This window comes from Macaca fascicularis, chromosome 1, assembly GCF_037993035.2.
Source record: "Macaca fascicularis isolate 582-1 chromosome 1, T2T-MFA8v1.1".
Taxonomy (NCBI): domain Eukaryota; kingdom Metazoa; phylum Chordata; class Mammalia; order Primates; family Cercopithecidae; genus Macaca; species Macaca fascicularis.
Genome location: NC_088375.1, coordinates 184,284,945 through 184,302,373, shown reverse-complemented (window position 1 = coordinate 184,302,373; position 17,429 = coordinate 184,284,945). Strand labels below are relative to the sequence as shown.

The following is a 17,429-nucleotide window of genomic DNA, read 5'->3' as shown; positions in this document are numbered from 1 at the left end:
AAAAAATAAAGTAAAAAATATTGTCAGGGGGGGATTTAAGTACCTTTAGAAATTAATTTGAGGGAGATTGTGCATCTTCACAATGTGAGACAATTCCATCTAGGACTTGGTGTGACGTTATCATGACTTTTATGTCTCTTGATAACTGCTGTCACTTTTTCTCAACAATTGTGTTTCTTAAATTCCTCCCCTCCGTATTTTATGTAGCTATTGTGAATGGAATCTTTTCACCCATTACAGCATCTAACCGGTTATGACAGGAGCATAAGAAAGTTACTGATAATAGTATATTTATCTTGGAACCCGCCTCCTTTGTGACCTCTCTCCCATTAACAATTTTTAAGTTAGTTTTTACAGTCTTCCCACCCAGCTGAGTTTGGGAGGACCCGGAAATGACCAGGAGGAGGGAGGGAGGAGGATGTACACAGTGATTTGTAGGTCTTCCTGGGGCATTGCGGATGGTGTGCACCGGCTACGTGGTCTTCTTTGTGCCATCCTTCTCCTGGTTTCCATCTTCCAAGAGGACCCCTCGAAATAGCGATTCTGAGACTCGGCTCCGGGGCTGGTGAGCCATCCAGATACGGAGCTTCCGCAGCGCTGTGTGACCGTTAGCGAGTCGCCAGCCCTCTCTGGGCTCGCCTCCCGGCCACCCCGGAGTCAGGCTGCCTGGAGGATAGCGCAGCCAGGCCACTACAGGTGGAGAAAGGAGACTGTAGACAGGAGGGGCATTCGAGCTGGTTCCTGGGCCGAGTCAGCCTGGGTTTGAGTCCAGACTCCCTCCCTCCGCAGTGCAGCGAGTGACCTTGGGCAGCCAGGTACTCCCAGCCTATTCCCAGCCTGTAACCTTCGGGTCACCCACCAAACTGGAGATAAGGGGAACAGGTCTGGGAGGGGGAAGCCTAATACACACACACACACACACACACACACACACACACCTGTTGGCGGCTTTCCTTCTACTCGGACTTCTTCCCCCAACCTTCACATTTCATGGTAAAGTAAAACTTTCATTGGGTCATTGTGAGGACTCAATAATGCAATTCATGTAAAGTCCTTCTCATTGCCTGACATACAGTAAACATTCAATAAGTGCTGGATACTATAATTTATTAGGCAGTTACTGAATGAGTGAATCCCTCTCTGCCTTCAGTCCGGAGAGGAACAGTTCCCTTCTCAGCACCCTTCTGCCTTCATGAGAAGGAAGACTGGGGAGCTGGGAGCCAGCAATAGGAGGTGCCTAGTCAGGTGCTTCTGATTTTGAACCCTATTCTTAAAACTCCCTTCAGAACCAGAATTCTGGAAGATTTGCATGGCCCAGACTCTTCACTGGCCTGGGATACTCAAAATCCCAGAGAGAGTCTGGGCCATCTCCTTCCCTAGGTCACTTCACCCACTCCACCTACCACCCTCTCCAGAGGCTCCATTAACCGGAACGTGTTTGCCACATGGCACAAAGCGGTACTGCCCCAGTAAATAGGGAGATGCACAGCCCCGGGCCTGCCCCAAGCCTCTATGGGAAGTGCACCTGCTCTCCTTGACCTCATCTCTTCTCAGGATCTCCACTCTTTGGGGCACACGCTGGCACTGCTGGTTCCTAGTGGGGCTCCCCAAAGGCAGCGGCTGGGCTCCATGCCCCCATAACACAGTACCACTTTTATTGCAGAGAATGTGTTCTTCTCTCTGAGCCCCTGACCTCCTGCAACATGTAAAAGATGCATACAATGCACAGTTGGAAGAAACCAAGGTGTGCAAGTGATAGCTGCACAAACTAGTTCCTCACTGATGCTTGCTTTGGTTAAAGGCATGCCAGAATGGAGGCCGTGGCAAGTCACTTCACTGCTCTAAGCCTGTTTCTCCATCTATAGAATGAGGAAAGATAGACCTACTGCATCTGGAAATGATCTGAAATGAGACAAGCAGACACAGGAAGATTATGATTCTTGTGTGAGATGCTCAGCTGAGCCCTTGGTGCCCATCTCTGGGAATATACAAGTTCCCAGCTGCCCACCTGACCCCCAAATCAGAGAAGTTTCAGTAAGACTCTCCTTGTTGTCTCCTCAGAAGTCCTATACAAATGTTACCAGTGTGTAAAGCAGGTAACATTTCCAGGAGTCTGGAGATCTTCTCCCAGAAGGGCAAGCTCCATTCTGATCCTGTAGGATGCCTCCTTTTTCTAATTCCAGGATCTCAGATTACCAGGTTCCCAGATGGGGTTTACTAATCCCCAGAAGCCTTTCTGAAGCCCAGACTGGGGGCCTCCTCTGGGTTCCCATAGCTCCTGGAACTCTTTCAGTACCACCCTGAAATTGGTGGCCCCAACCCGCTCCAGCTTGGAAGTTCTGGGTCAAAGGTAGAAGCTGAGGATCCGGTGTTTAACTAAAGACCTCAACAATGAATGGATGAGTCAAAGCTAACCTGCTCTCCATAAGGCAAAGGTACTTTGGTATTTAAATGCTGGTTTGCCAGAAATGCATGGTGGGAAAAATATTTGCTTTGGAGATAGACAGGCTCACTCATGGGTCATGGATATGTCATATAGTAGTTATGAGACTTTGGGCAAATGATTTAACTGCTCTAAGCCTCAGTTTATCAATGTATGAAACAGGTACGGTATGATCCACCTCATAGGGTAGTTTTGGAGTTCATTCATTCATGTAACACTTACTGTCTGTGCCCTGTGTCGGGTCCCATGAAGATGGACCTGTCAGGGTCTAGAGAGGGAGACTTCTGTACAAATAATCACAATAATGTGATAACTGCTCTGCTAGGGGCAAAGAAAGGGACTAGAAGAGGCCTTTGACTTGTCCTGGGGGTTCAGGAGCCTTCCTGGAGAAATAGCGAAGTTTAGTACTATCCTGAACTCTGGAGCCAAATTGCCTGTGCTTGAACCCTGGCTCTTTGGTTTACTAGCTTTGTGAATGTGGGCAAATTACCACTTGTGCCTCATTTTGCTCACAAATAAGGTGAGGATAATAGCTCCTTCTTTATAAGGTTGTTGTGAGGAGTGAATGAGTTAATACAAATAAATCTCATAGTGACTGGCATACAATAAACATGATATAAATGATATATGTATTCACTATATTATCAATAGGTACTTATCAAGCACCTGCGCAGGGTCAGACCTGTGATGAGGATAAGACAAGTCAGACTGACCCTACTCTCACGGAATTTAGACCTTACGCAAAATCGGAGCCGAGTCTCAAAGTACAAATTGCCTCTTATCTAAGGAGAGTTTGAGAGAAGAGCAGCGAACTGAGGAAGGAACTCGGGGGCTGCTGACGTTTAATAGGCAGGCAGAAAACCCTACAAAAGAGACAGAGAAGGATCTTTCAGGGAGGTGAGAAGAAAGTGAGTGCAGTGCAGTATCCTAGAAAGCAAGGGGGGTGGGAGTGTGTGAGGATTTTTATTATACTCTACTCTCTGTGTGTTAGAAGTTCTACCACTGAAGCATCTCAGGAATGGGGACCTCATCAATGAGGGAAAAACGCAAGCATGAGCTTTGGGCATAGATCCAGAGTAGAAGCCCAACTCCTCTCCCTACTACCTGTGTCTCTGAGACAAGTGACCCAATCTCTCTGAATGTTTTCTTAGCTGTAAAGTAAGGATAATAATAGTATCAACCTCACAGAATAATTCTGAGGATGGCATGGGAGGACAGAGTATATTAAGACCCTAGCATTGTGCTGGGCTCACCTAGGTACTCAAAACCAATTCCTTTACTCTTTTTCTTTCCTTAGCAGCTCCAGTTGTTTTTGCTTCAGCTCCAATTAATGGCTTCAGTAACCATTGGGTGTGTGACTGTTATGTGCCAGACCCTGGGCTGACTCTGGGAATAAACAGATGATTAAGATCTGGTCTCTGCCCTCTCAATGTTCCCACATGAGTTGGATACTAGAGATGGAAGTGGCCATCTAATTAGTACATGGATGCCATTATTTATAAATTCAGTTAATAAATCCAAATGTACTGTGTGCTTTTTATGTACTAGCCATTTTACTAGGCTTCAAGAATATGAAGTGACCCAGGCCCTTTGTGGGAGTCTCAGTCTGGGGCTTAGGGGAGAAAGAGTATCTAAGCTGAGAATTACAGTTCAGAGTGATCCAGTACTATGAAAAGGGCAGCAACAAGTCTGAAGACTCACAGCACTCCTGTGTCTGACCCGAGGAGTGTGAGGAGGGTGTGGCAATGGTCAAGAAACCATCTTGAAGGACGTGATGTATAAACTGAAGGTGAAGGATGGATGGATGGTAGAAATCTATTAGGGCAGAGGACACAGTGTGCAAGGCCAGAGATGACAGAGAACTGGCACTTTCAGGAAACTGCAGGTAGCTCAGGATGTGTGTGAGGGCATGGCTGGAGATACAGATGGGGAGGGAAGTAGGGGCCAGATGACAGAGGTTTAAATCCAAGCCAAGAGTTTGGATTTTAATTGGAGGGCAACAGCAAGCCTTTGAGAGGATCAAAGCAGGGTGTGACACCGTGAAGCAGGTGTTTTAGAAAGCTCTTTTTGGCAGTTGTGTGGTAAATGGTCTGTAAGAGAAGGGACTGGAGAAAGGGAGATCAATCAGGGTGTAGTTTTTTGTTTTTTGAGATGAAGTTTCACTCTTGTTGCCCAGGCTGGAGTGTGATGGCATGATCTCGGCTCACAGCAACCTCTGCCTCCCGGGTTCAAGTGATTCTTCTGTCTCAGCCTCCAGAGTAGCTGGGATTTCAGGCATGCGCCACCACGCCTGGCTAATTTTGTATTTTTAGTAGAGACGGGGTTTCTCCATGTTGGCCAGGCTGGTCTTGAACTCCCGACCTCAGACGATCTGCCTGCCTCGGTCTCCCAAAGTGCTGGGATTACAGGCTTGAGCCACCACGCCCGGCCTAGGGTGTACTTTTATAACCCAAGTGACAGACAATAAAGGTCTGAAGGGAAGAAAAGGCAGTGGGATGAAGGATGAAGGAGCAGAGAATGGATTTTGAAGATGTCAAATAAGTAGAATATATAGGATCCTTCTTAAATCACTGCATGCACTTATAAGGTGTGCTTAAATTCTGGCTCCTGACACAACATTTCTATATAATAGTAGCACTAAGAACCGTTTGAAGAATGAGTATTTTGGAGAGCTGAGTTTACTATAAAAATATGACTTTACCCCTCTTAGCATCCACCAATACTTTAAAAAATGTTATTATTATTGCCATTATTAATTGCAACGCCTTAGGCTGGGTATGGAGGCTCACTCCTGTAATCCCAACAGTTCGGTAGGCTGAGGCGGGAGGACTGCTTGAGCCAAGAAGTTCAAGACCAGCCTGGGCAACATAGCAAGACCTTGTCTCTAAGAAAGAAAGAAAAAAAAAATGCCTTGGTCATATATGATACTTTCCTTGAAGACACTGCATTGTCATAAACACAGCAGGGGTTTTTGAGTCAAAGGTCTTGGTCCAAAACTCTGCTCTGTTTTTCACTAGCTGTTGAAATCAGGCAAATAATTTCACCTCTTTGAGCTTGTTCCCTCTTCAAAATAGGGTCAAGACCACCATCTCACAGTTATTGAGGTTACATGAGGAAAGAGGTCTGTAATGCTCCGAGCACAGTACTGGGCACGTCGTAAGTGCTCAGCAAGTCAGTTCTCCTCCTCCTCCTCTATCATATCATGTCTAGGCTTATCCTTAGACACCCGTAACACAGTGACATTGTGCAGGGCTCTCTGACCCTTCTATGATGGGTCCTAGAGCAGTGCTCCTGGACCTCCTGTGTCTACTTTTCACATTTTCTGTGTCCTCGCCCATAAACAGACACTTCTCACTGCTGCCATCACCCACTCTCCTTTCCTATGATAATCCCATGAGTTTACAGAACAGATAATAGCTTCCTAACTGCTCCACATTAATTCACTGAATCTTCATAAAACCTTATCAACCAGGTACTGTTATTTTCATTTTATAGTTAAAAAGCTGAGGCACAGGAATGTGAATGTGAAGTGACTTCTTAAGGACACGTTGTTAGTAAGTGGAGGAGTGGCTCAGACTCAGGCAATATGGTTCCAGAGGCTATGTTCTTAACCACACATCATACCACCTCTGAGAGCCAAGAACCACAACTAATAGACAGTGTACAAAGAGTTTATAGACTGAAGACTGGAGATCATGTCTCTTTTATTAATATTTTCTTTCAGACCAACTTTCAAAATGTAGCAATGAGGAGCTGTATGGCCAGTTGGGGTTAAGTGTCACCTTCCAAAGCAGATTATTTGAGACAATGACAAAATACTAAATGCAGAGATATTCAAGGCAAGAAAGTCTAGTGATTGTATTTCATCCTCTGGAGGTTTCTTTTAGATAAAAATATGGCTTGATAAAAAGAATGGATAGATTCTTCTTCCCAAATAGAATGATGTAAATGGTGATTCTTAAAATTTTTTGATTAATAGGTCCCACTGAGAATCTGATGAATACAGATTCCCTTTCCAGGAAAATGCATGTTTAACTTTTTTTTTTAAAGAGATGAGGTCTTACTCTGATGCCTAGGCCAGAGTAGCAGTTGCACTATCATGGCTCACTGCAGCCTTGAACTCCTGGGCCCAAGCGATCACTCTGCCTCAGTCTCAACAGTAGCTGGGACTACAGGCAAGTACATGCCTGGCGAATTAAAAAGGTTTTTTTTTTTTTTTTTAGAGACAGGTCTTGGTATATGGTAAGTGCTGGTCTTGAATTCCTGGCCTCAAGCAATCCTCCTACCTTTGCCTCCCAAAGTGACGTTTTAACTTTTTATGTACAACTGTAAAAGATTCCAAGATCCATTCTTGAATATAAAATTTAGAGATTCTTGGCTGGGCACGGTGGCTCACGCCTGTAATCCCAGCACTTTGGGAGGCCGAGGTGGGCGGATTACCTGAGGTCAGGAGTTTTAGACCAGCCTGGCCAACATGGTGAAACCCCGTCTCTACCAAAAATACAAAAATTAGCTGGGCATGGTGGCACATGCCTGTAATCCCAGCTACTTGAGAAGCTGAGGCAAGAGAAATGCTTGAGCCTGGGAGATGGAGGTTGCAGTGAGCTGAGATCATGACACTGCACTCTAGCCTGGCTGACAGAGTGAGTCTCTGTCTCAAAAAAAAAAAAAAAAAAAAAAAAATTACAGATTCTTTATAGACAAGCAGTGGAAAATTAGAGTCAGTACTTTAAATCCTGATTCTTCTACTGACATGCTGTGTGATTTTAGGCAAGCCACTATCCTCTAAGCCCCTTGTGCAAAAATGGAATCAACATCTTTGCCCTGCTTGTGTCATAGCAGTAGACTATTATGAGTGTGAAAGGTGCAGACAATTGCAAAGTGCTATCAGAATGTTGTAAGGATGCTGAGTTTCAGAGGTTACTTACCTTAAGGTCACACAGCTACTAAGTGGCAGAAGAGAGGTTCGACTTGGAAGACACTAAAATCTCTGGAATGTGTGTGTATGTGGTTGTGGTTATATGTATGTGAAGATCTCTCTTCCTCTAAGAATTTTAAAAAGGATCAAGAGAGAAAATACAGGTGAAAGGGTTACACAGACTATAATGTGCAATGCCTATATGAGTTACTCCTGGACTGAACTAAAGACTCCAAGTCTCATCCACTTGTGGGGACGCAGGACTGGGTGGCTAAGGGATTGAGAAGGATGGGTAGAAATGTGTCAATCAGTGATGCTGTTGTGGAGAGAATTAAGACCCTCTCCCACATCCAAATGAAAAAGTCTATATTTTGGGGGAAATTTGCCAGAGCTCTCCAACCTCTTAAAAACCTATTCCATTGACCAGCACACTTAGATGTTGGTATGTGATTAATATGCTTCTAATGTCAGCAACAAGTAAAATCTATAAAAGCCTAACTCTTATTCTCTTATGTTAAAAAGACAGATTCCATAAAAGATGCTCTCATTCAACTTTGATTCTGGATGCTTACAATCCAGAGACGAACATCTTTGTGTGCTATAAAACTAGTAGTGCCAGAGAATGGCAACATCCCAAACCGGAAACCTCCAAAAAAACCCCTGCACCTTCTTAAAGGCAATGAGAAATCGGCAACACTTCCTTTAACTTTCAAACTAATACTGCAACTGCACATTCAGCAGTCCAAGAACACAAGGGAGTAAACTGGAATAGGGGATGACAAAGAGTCCTGGAGCTTCACTGTCAACAGCTGGGCATAAGAATGCCGAGCAAATATTCAGATTGACTCTGGGCCTGGAGGCTGGGATGTAAAGCCCAAGGAAGCCTAATGGTAGGAGGAAGAACTGCAGAGGACACTGTGATAGGAAGTCATTTTAATGCTGTGCTTGTATGAAAAAGTATACAATTGCTTTGGCCTTTTGTCTGAAGCTTAGTAGACCATCATGTCTTTTTTTTTTTTTGAGACAGAGTCTCGCTTTGTTGCCCAGGCTGGAGGGCAGTGGTGTGATCTCAGCTCACTGCAAGCTCCGCCTCCCGGGTTCACGCCATTCTCCTGCCTCAGCCTCCTGAATAGTTGGGATGACAGGCACCCGCCACCACGCCCGGCTAATTTTTTTGTATTTTTAGTAGAGACAGGGTTTCATCGTGTTAGCCAGGATGGTCTCCATCTCCTGACCTCGTGATCCACCCGCCTCGGCCTCCCAAAGTGCTGGGATTAGAGGCGTGAGCCACCGCGCCCGGCTCATCATGTCTTGAGTGAACAGTGACAATTAGCTGAGGCCTTTCCCAGTTATGAGGCCTAGAGTATAGGAAATCATGGGGCTGAGTAGGCCAGACTGAGAAGAACTTTCCAAGGCAGGTTGAAAAAGATTGTGTCAACTTCACACACATTCAAGTAGCATTTAATAACTTTTATGAAATTGGCTTTAGAGTAAAGTCTATATTGTTGTAATACAGAAGTGAAGGTGAATGAGAGGGAGCAATATAATGAAGAAACCCAAGTCAGATGGAACAGGTTAAATATGAAGGTGAATTCAGAGTACCTTCCCTCAAACCCCAACCACACCCCTGCTGCTGTTCCTGAGTATGACCTGAGTTCAGGGCTGCAGTTTCTTCACAGCAGCTACAGAACAAGGTCTACCTAGAAAAAAAAGAGGTGGTGCCCTGGTGCATCTGCAGCACCGGAAATGACTATCTTGTAGAGCCATTAGATTAGGAAGACAGGAATAGAGCTGGAGAGAAGTGTTCTGTTTGAACTCCCCTGAACGATCTCCCTTCCTTTCAGCCTCCCTAGAGAGAGCCCTGGTGCCAGAGAAAGGCCACACCTAGGCAGATGTAGCACTAGTCTGTGCTAGATAGTAATCTGGAGAGGGCTCTGGTTAGAGCATCAGAGAAGACACAAGGTGTAATTTTCCTGGCCAACATTCACTTCTGGGCAGAAGGAGAATGAGCAGGCATATCTCCAGCTTTGGTTAGAGTCTTCTGAGAACCCTTTGGCTGAGACTGGGGGAAGAAACCCAGCACTTGAACTCTTTTTTGGACAAGTACAAAATGTCAAAATCAGGATCCCAACCCCTAGGATAAAAACCACAGGTGACACAAAAACAGATATGGAGAAATATTTCAAGACTAAAAATAAATCATTGGCTGTGAACGTATAAACGGTGTTCCCATGATCTAAACCCCAAACCCCAAATCTGTAGATTAAGAAAAATCCACACTTACTAAATCAAATAAAAAATTATTATATGCAGGTTTCAGGCAACACATGTCTTCTGAGTTGAGCCCCCAAGTTGGCTCTCTTCAACATATGAAGTCTGATTTTTCAGCCACAGAATGAGATCCCTTTCATTTGAGTCCAATATCAAATACCAAAACATTAAAAGAATAAAACAGTAGAGCAAGTTCCTTATTACAGGAGCGTCCATGGGGCTGCTGATCAGATTTTGTTGATAGACAAGGTGCTTAAACACCAACTGACAAGGTCCAAATGTGTGAAGGAGTAGAGAGAGAGAAAGCAAGAGAGAATTCTGTTCAGTTTACACTGATGGACTAGCAACTTGGGAGCTGGTATCTGTGAGGTTCTAATTGCCCAAATGCAAACCTAACAGTAGCCTCTTGCCACTGGGCCAGATACTGAAGTTCTGGTACTGGCCTCTCTGCACATGATCTCAGCGTTCACACTGTATGCTTGAACAGTTTCCCTGTGCTGCAGTGGAACAGCAAATACCTCCTAGGTAGAACCTGGAGACCCAAGGCAGCAGCAGTAAATAAGTATCTTGCATATATGTCAAATTCAGTCCTCAAACAAAACCTTACATCTTAGTAAAGCCTTCAGAAAGTACTAACAAAAATGGTATACCTTTTTTCCTACGTTTAATCTCCATGCCGACAATGTCTCAGTTGACTTTTTTCCCTCTGCCCCTTAAAATTAGGTGACGAAGTAGAAATTCAGTCATGAAAATAAAAAGACATATATCAAATATACAGCATCCTGGTGTCACAGAACAGACAGAACTGTCCTAGACACTGGGGAAAGATGGGCACTGGAGAGGTAAAAATGCTATTTAGTGACCACTCCCACTTGCACAATGTATTCATCACTGAAGGAGGGTGAAGTGCTGGGGTAGGGGAGGGTGGCAGAGTTATAATTTTCTGTAATGAGGGTTGGGAATATATACTCATGGATGGGAAATCTTAAGTAGCTATATTTATTATTACTTTTTCCAGCAATTTTGCAAGAGGCAGAAGTGTGACATTGAATTGAGTGAGACGAGCGTGTGGGTGGGTTGGCGAGGAGCCCTTCTCCTGACGCAGGCTTCTGGCTTGTCAAGGAATGGCTGATTCCACCGCTGGGCCGTGTTTACTCTTTTGCTTCAAGGAAAAGGGTTTCTTGAGGGAACAACTTTACCTCCAATAATGACTTATTTGGGTCCAGTTGAGTTACCTAAAAAGACAAAGAACACATATTCAAGAGACTGAAACAAGCACCATAACCTCTACACGGCATTCATTTTATCTATGCACACTGATTCTGAAACTATGCACTGGCATGAAGAGTCTCTCAGTATCTTAGTTGATCTTCAAAATAACCTGCAAGGCAGCTGTTGTTATTCTCATTTTATAAGTGAGGAAACCAGGGCTCAGGAAAATCAAATCTCGTAGTTGAGTTTGGTGGAAGTACCTTGCCTCCTGCACAGCTCAACCTGGCTGGCAGAACAGGGGCCCTTTGGAAAGGTGCTGGTTAACAACTGACTGGCATTCCTAGGGACCTCTGCTTGGTTAACCCCTAATAGAGGGGAGGGATTTTTTTGCTTGGTGGGACTGCAGCTAAGCCTTTGGGGCTGATCTTCCTATCAGAACCACGTTATAAAGTGTAGAATGGCCATTCCACCATGCCCAACGATGACTATCTTCCCTGGTGAGGGGAGGCATATCATATCCTTGTTGACGGTTTATTTAGTTTGGAAAAAAAAGAGTCAATATCATAATACAACTTTATATTTTCAAAATTAAAAAAATCATAATTTTGTAATATGAACTATTGAAAGTCAAGCTAGACAAAATCTTGCCTCAGTGGGATACGTTAATCATACAGGGATCCTAAATTAGGTTTATGCCTTCCTAGGCAAGGGGCAGGGATGGGACATGAAGGTTTTCTGAATTTGCGACTGAGAGAAGAAACAAAACTTTCCTGTTTATCAAAAGAGGTCAGGAATGTTTAAAAGTTGAGTAATACTGGTTTAGTGGAAAGGACACAGGTTTTGGAATTAGAAAGACTCTAAATTACAGCTGTGTTGGCTATCAGCTTTGTGGCTTTGAAGTTAGTATCAACCTTGCAGGACTGACTGTGAGAATTAAATGAGAAAAAATATATAATTAGCAAAGTGTCTTGCCCAGAACAGGTGTTCCATAATGATTGTGTGTGTGAGAGCAACTGTAAAGATGGCGGACACACAGATAAATGGGCAACTCCAAGTGTGTGATGGGAGGGCAAGCAATCTCTAGTCAGGCCTGAGGCTGCTGCTCTGGGCCTGACTGCAGCACCTGAGGCAGGCGGATCTTATCTTCTGCTTAACTCAAGCTGCTCCTGATAAGATGGTTCTGGTGTCTTCTTCCATGGTGGGGTGGGGGATATGGGGAAGGGGAAGCCCTGGGGGCCAATGCCAAGTATCAAAGCCATGCTGGCAAGGGGAAGGGGAAACTATCTTCAGCTGTATCTAGATGGAAACCTGGTATGCTCAGGAGCGTCATTAAAAAGACACATCCACCCCTGGAATCCTCTCTGCTTGTAAGGAACTCAGAGCAAAGCACACTGTATTTGTATCTCTTGGGTTGTGGGCAGATGGACAGGCAAGGAGTGGGAAGGGCCTAGCCTGCTGTCTATCTTCCAATGCACTGAGGGGCAAGCTGCTGGCAAATGTTTACCCACTTCCCCAATTAACGTACAATACTGCATTGGCTTCTGTCAACAAACAGAGCTACACTGCCTCTGCTTCTCACTCGTTGGCATTTTCTGTCCAGCTGCTTCTGATATTGTTCTTAATTAACATGCCAGAGCTCTTCCAGCATCTTCTACTTTGTTATTTATGGCTTGTAAATATGGTGTTTGCTGGGAGAAACGATCATTGTAATAGTGTGCTAGGAAGCAAAAGAGGGTGGAAGGCTGAAGTATCAGGCCTGAGTTGCACCATGCTGGGGTTGTCATATGCAAGATTAGAGATTCATAAACCACACCCAGTTTTCATATGAGAAAGTTGTGTCCAAGAAAAGTTAAATGGCTTTCTTCAGTCACTTTGAGTGGGAGAGCTGGAATTTGAGAAGGAGGCAACTAAAATTTCTTGAATGCCTATTATATGCCAGACAACATATCCATACAACAACCATGAAAGACAGTGGAGATGATTATATTGAAGCTCAAAGTGGTTACCACTTGTTTACAGCCATATGGTTAATAAGTGTTTATACAGCACAATGGTTAAAAAGAGTGAAGCAAACCTAGAGTCAAATCCTAGCTCTGTCACTTCTTACCAATATGACCTTGAATAAATTATATAACCTGAGAGCCAGTTTTCTCACCTGCAAAATGGGAATCATAGTTTCTTCTTCCTAGGTTGTTGTGATGATAGTTAAATGCAATAATGTTGGTGCAGCCTCTGGTACAGTGTCTGAGCCAGTGAGTACTCAGTAGGTTGCAGCCATTACTGACTGGGTAGGGGCCCTGATCTTTCTAACTTCAAAGCTGCAGCTCTTTCACCAAAAGCTCCTGGAACCCTGATCTACACCAGGCTATCTTTCTTGTTTCTTCCCCACTTCCCAGCAAGAGTGCCCCCCTTTTCCTGATCAGGTAATGCCTCCATCTCTGGAGACCCCTGTCTACAGGTTCGGTGAGGCTATGTCACCACTGGACTGCTCGAAGCAAATACGGCTGTGCTGACTGCTCCCTCTGGTGCCCTAAAAATAACATCTAGCAATGTTTTTTCTTTGAAGGCCATTTTAGGTAAGAATTTCAAAGTGAGCAAGACAATCTCTATTTCCATTCTCATTTGCCTGGCTGGACAAACTGATTGAGGGAAACCTAGGGGAATGTAGGACATCATGTTTCTCCCCAGCAAGATGGTGGCCACACTGTGAAACTGTCCTGCAGCGCTCTGGGCCCTGTTCAAAAAGGACATGGAGCATGCCAGGAGGGACCTCCTGCTTAGGGAAGAGCCTAAAAACTATGTTCTCTGAGAGACAGCTAAAGAATGGAAGATATCTCCCTGGAGAGGGGGCACTGAGAAGTGGAGGTGGCGATGTTGCTATACAGGTAGGGAAGGGGCTGTGCTAGCCCTCTTTGAATATCTGAAGGGCTGATAAGTAGAAGATAGAGCAGATGTGTTCTGTGCAGCTCTGGTGGATAGACCTAGGGCTGGTGAAATAAAATCACAGGGAAGCAGAACCCAGCTAGTCAGAAACAACTTTTTACAGACAGATAGCAGCTGCTGGTGTGGCTACTACTGCTTCTCTTATCTTTCTCTCTCCTCTCTCTATTCTTTATTTTCTTGTTCTTCAGTCATCATCACAGCAGCAACTATCATTTACTGAGTGCCTAGTATGTAGCTGGGAACCATGCTAAGTACTTTATGTACTTTTTATATAGTATCTTAACTAGTCCTCACAACAGTTCGGTGAAATAGGTATGATTCTTTCCATTTTACGGATGAAGATACCATAGGTTATCTTGCCCAAGGCTGCAGACAGAATAAGGTTTCACACTCAGGTCTGACTCTAAAGCTGATATGAATGATTCTGACTAACATGTCAACAGGCTGCCCTGGGGAAATGGAGGGTAGGGAGGGTGGGATGGATGGATGAATTCTCTGCTGTTCCCAGAACTCAAATAGGGGCTTACTTGCAGATGATGATTATAATAGTTATTGTTTATTGAGCATTTACTTTGTGCCAGGTATATTCTAAGCACTTTAATATAAAAGGTAGGTTATCTGAGTTAGGGACAATTATTTTAATTGTATTTCAGTAGTTTTTGGGAAACAGGTGGTTCTTGGTTACATGGGTAGGTTCTTTAGTGGTTATTTCTAAGACTTTGGTGCACCCATCACCCAGGCACTGTACATTGTACCCAATGTGTAGTGTTTTATCCCTCATCCCTTGCAACCTTCCCTCTGAGTCCCCAAAGTCCATTATATCACTTTTATGCCTTTGCATTGAGGTAAGGGCAATTATTATCCCCATTAAGCCAAAAGCCAATGGAGAAACTAAGCCCTGGAAAGATTAAGTAACTTGCCCAAGGTCTCAGAGCTATTAAGGGCAGAGCCAGGCTGTGAATCAAGGCAGTCTAGATTTGGAACCCACTACATTATATTGTCAGAGGTATTGCTGAGAGTAGGATTCACATAGAGAAAGAAGTTGGATGAGATGATCCTGAAGTTGTTTCTAACCAAGCTTCCGGGATATAAGATCTTCACTTTAAGAATGGCAACAGGTCAAGGTTCAGGAAAAAAAGTCCTGAAATATTTATAAAATATGAATACAAAAACCCAATCTGAGCTTGTGTTGTGCCATTTACTTGGGACTTTACTGAATTATTGACTCTCTAAATCAACAAAGCCCACCTTTTGGGACTCCTTGGGGGAGAAGGGTCATTCTCAGATAAGAGGTATGGTTTTTGACTTTGTCTATAGTTAGAAAAGAAAAGTCAGTCATCTTGACATTTTCTTCACTGTACTTGGAAAACCTGAATGGATATATTTTCTCATTAGTTTAATAATTTAGCAAATTGGCTTTGTGAAACACGTTTATGTAACAACGAGACAGGTGTTCTTTGCCAAACAGAGCTATTCCTTTCTAGATCAATTTTGTTAGTAGACTGAAATTTCATATACTGTTTCTATTACTTCCCTGGGCTTCGGTTCCTTTTCTAAAAAGCCTATCAGCTGTAAGAAAAATGTGAATCCGTGTGACAGATTCTCATCCTAGGCCACACTGCGAATCCTGGAATGTTTGGGGGCAGAGGGAAGCTCCTTAAACGCCAAATTACCTAACCCCTTCATTTCATAGAAGGGCAATCTGAGGCTTAGAGAGGTCAAGTGACTTAGCCGAGGTCACACGGTTGAATAGGAACAGATGCACACTCTACCCACAGAGTTTCTGACTTCTGTTTTGGGGTTCTTTCTAGTCACATCATTCTGCCTCTCACTTTTTAGTACCTGAGCATAAATATAATACTACAGGATGAGTATCACTAATGAAAAAATTCAAAATATTTCAAAATCCAAAACTTTTTGAGTGCTGACATGATGCTCAAAACAAATGCTCCTTGGAGCATTTCAGATTTTGGATGTTCTGATTTGGGATGCTCAACCAGTAGGTAAATGTTACAAACTCTGAAAAAATCCAAAATCCAAAACATTTCTGGTCTCATGTACTTCAGATAAGGGATACTTAGCTTGTACTATTAGGTTGGGAGCTACCTGAGGGCAAGAGCTGAGTAATACGAAAAAGAATAGCAGCAGCAATACTTGCATGACCCTTCAGAGTTTGTAACGAATTTACACAAACATTAACTCACAATCATGTGAGGAAGCTAGACCTTTTACATTTAATTTTGCTGAGGTAATGCTTTTATTTTGAAATTGAATAGAAGAAAGTCTGGATCTAGTATTTTACTTTTAGAAAAAAATGCTAGATTGGACTTTTTTCTTCTTTTTCTTTTTAATGTTCCTAATGAATTTAACAGTTTATGGGGGAAATGCATTGCAGTAGTTCTTGGAAATCAGCCCCACTCTGTAGGTTAGAAAACAAGACCCAGAGACTGGATTTGTCTGTTATCACATAGGAAGTGGTAGAGGTAGAACCAGAACCCAGGCCTTCCGCTGGTTCCCTAATAATTTTCATAGTAACTCCCCACCTCTTACTTGGCCTAAAAGGGTTCTCTCTCATTCCATGAGTTACAGGCTTCAGGTTCAATACGTGGAACTGGAAAACAATAAACCAACAGAGGCTTCTCAAAATGTATTCCTGCTTTTAAAGTAAAATTTGCACTTGAGAAAGTTCCAGCATCTAAAAGGCAGAAGAGCTTTCGTTACCAAATTTTGTCTAGTATTTGTTTGCTTGCCTCTGGTGACCAAGAACCTTCATTCTCTAGACTGTGCTGGCAGCACTGTGAGCTGAGGGGACCCTGCATAGCCGGACTCCCAGGGGCAACCCTTTGCCACACTGGCAGAAAATCTGTAAGTCTCTTTGAGTCCATACAGAGATCAAACTCCGGAACCTCATCCATTCTTGTCTTACCTCTTACGCCAATGTCAAGGACAAGCAGGTCCCATCCTCTACATTAGACACAGAGCAAAATCAGTTTCTCCAAGCTTAAGGAAATCCATCCCTTCGGTTATGGACTATGTACTTCAGAAAACCCTCCCCTCTCTGAATTCCTCTGTGCTGACTGCCAAGGCTGTACGTTATCGAATGTTATCAGGATATAAAGGACCAGACTATATGGATTCCAGTCCTGACTCTAGCAGTATGACTTTGGATGAGTCACTTTTCTTGTCTAGGCTTTAATTTTTGCATTTTTAGAAGTGTGAGGGTGAGTCAGTGGAGTAAATTGGATTGCAGTTGAGCTTTGGAAATAAAATACAAACACTTAAATTCAAATCTCTTAGCCAAGTCAGTAAGATGCTTGCTCGTGCTCCAGTTTCCTTCTCCACTGGGTGAAAGGTTATTATAGGGATTGAAATAGCCATCAAGGGCCTGACACATGGAAGCTATTATGATTCAGTGCCTTCTTTATGTGTAAGTAGATGTCATCTATGTGGTTTGAGTTCCCCAGTTGAAGTGGAACTGTTGAAGTGTGATCCCAGGGAGGGATACCTGGGTTGGATTCCCATTGCTGTAACATCCTAGCTGTCTGATGACCTGGGCAAATTCAATGTTTATTTATAAAATTGAGACCTTTTTTGCCTCCCAGAGTTCTTGTGAGGAGTCAATAATATAAAACTTATAACTCT

The 17,429-nt window shown here is 43.6% G+C and overlaps 1 protein-coding gene across 6 annotated transcripts in view; it reads right to left on the bottom strand.

Annotated features, from left to right (window-relative positions):
- Positions 1 to 8,806: 8,806 nt before the first annotated feature.
- Positions 8,807 to 17,429, bottom strand: part of FAF1 (Fas associated factor 1) — a 512,111-nt gene continuing 503,488 nt past the window's right edge. For all 6 annotated transcript variants that reach the window (XM_015436105.3, XM_015436115.3, XM_045386413.2 and 3 more), the window contains one exon: positions 8,807 to 10,867. In XM_015436105.3, coding sequence (XP_015291591.1) covers positions 10,784 to 10,867 — 84 coding nt within the window. In that variant the 3' untranslated portion in view covers positions 8,807 to 10,783. The remainder of the gene's footprint in view (positions 10,868 to 17,429) is intronic.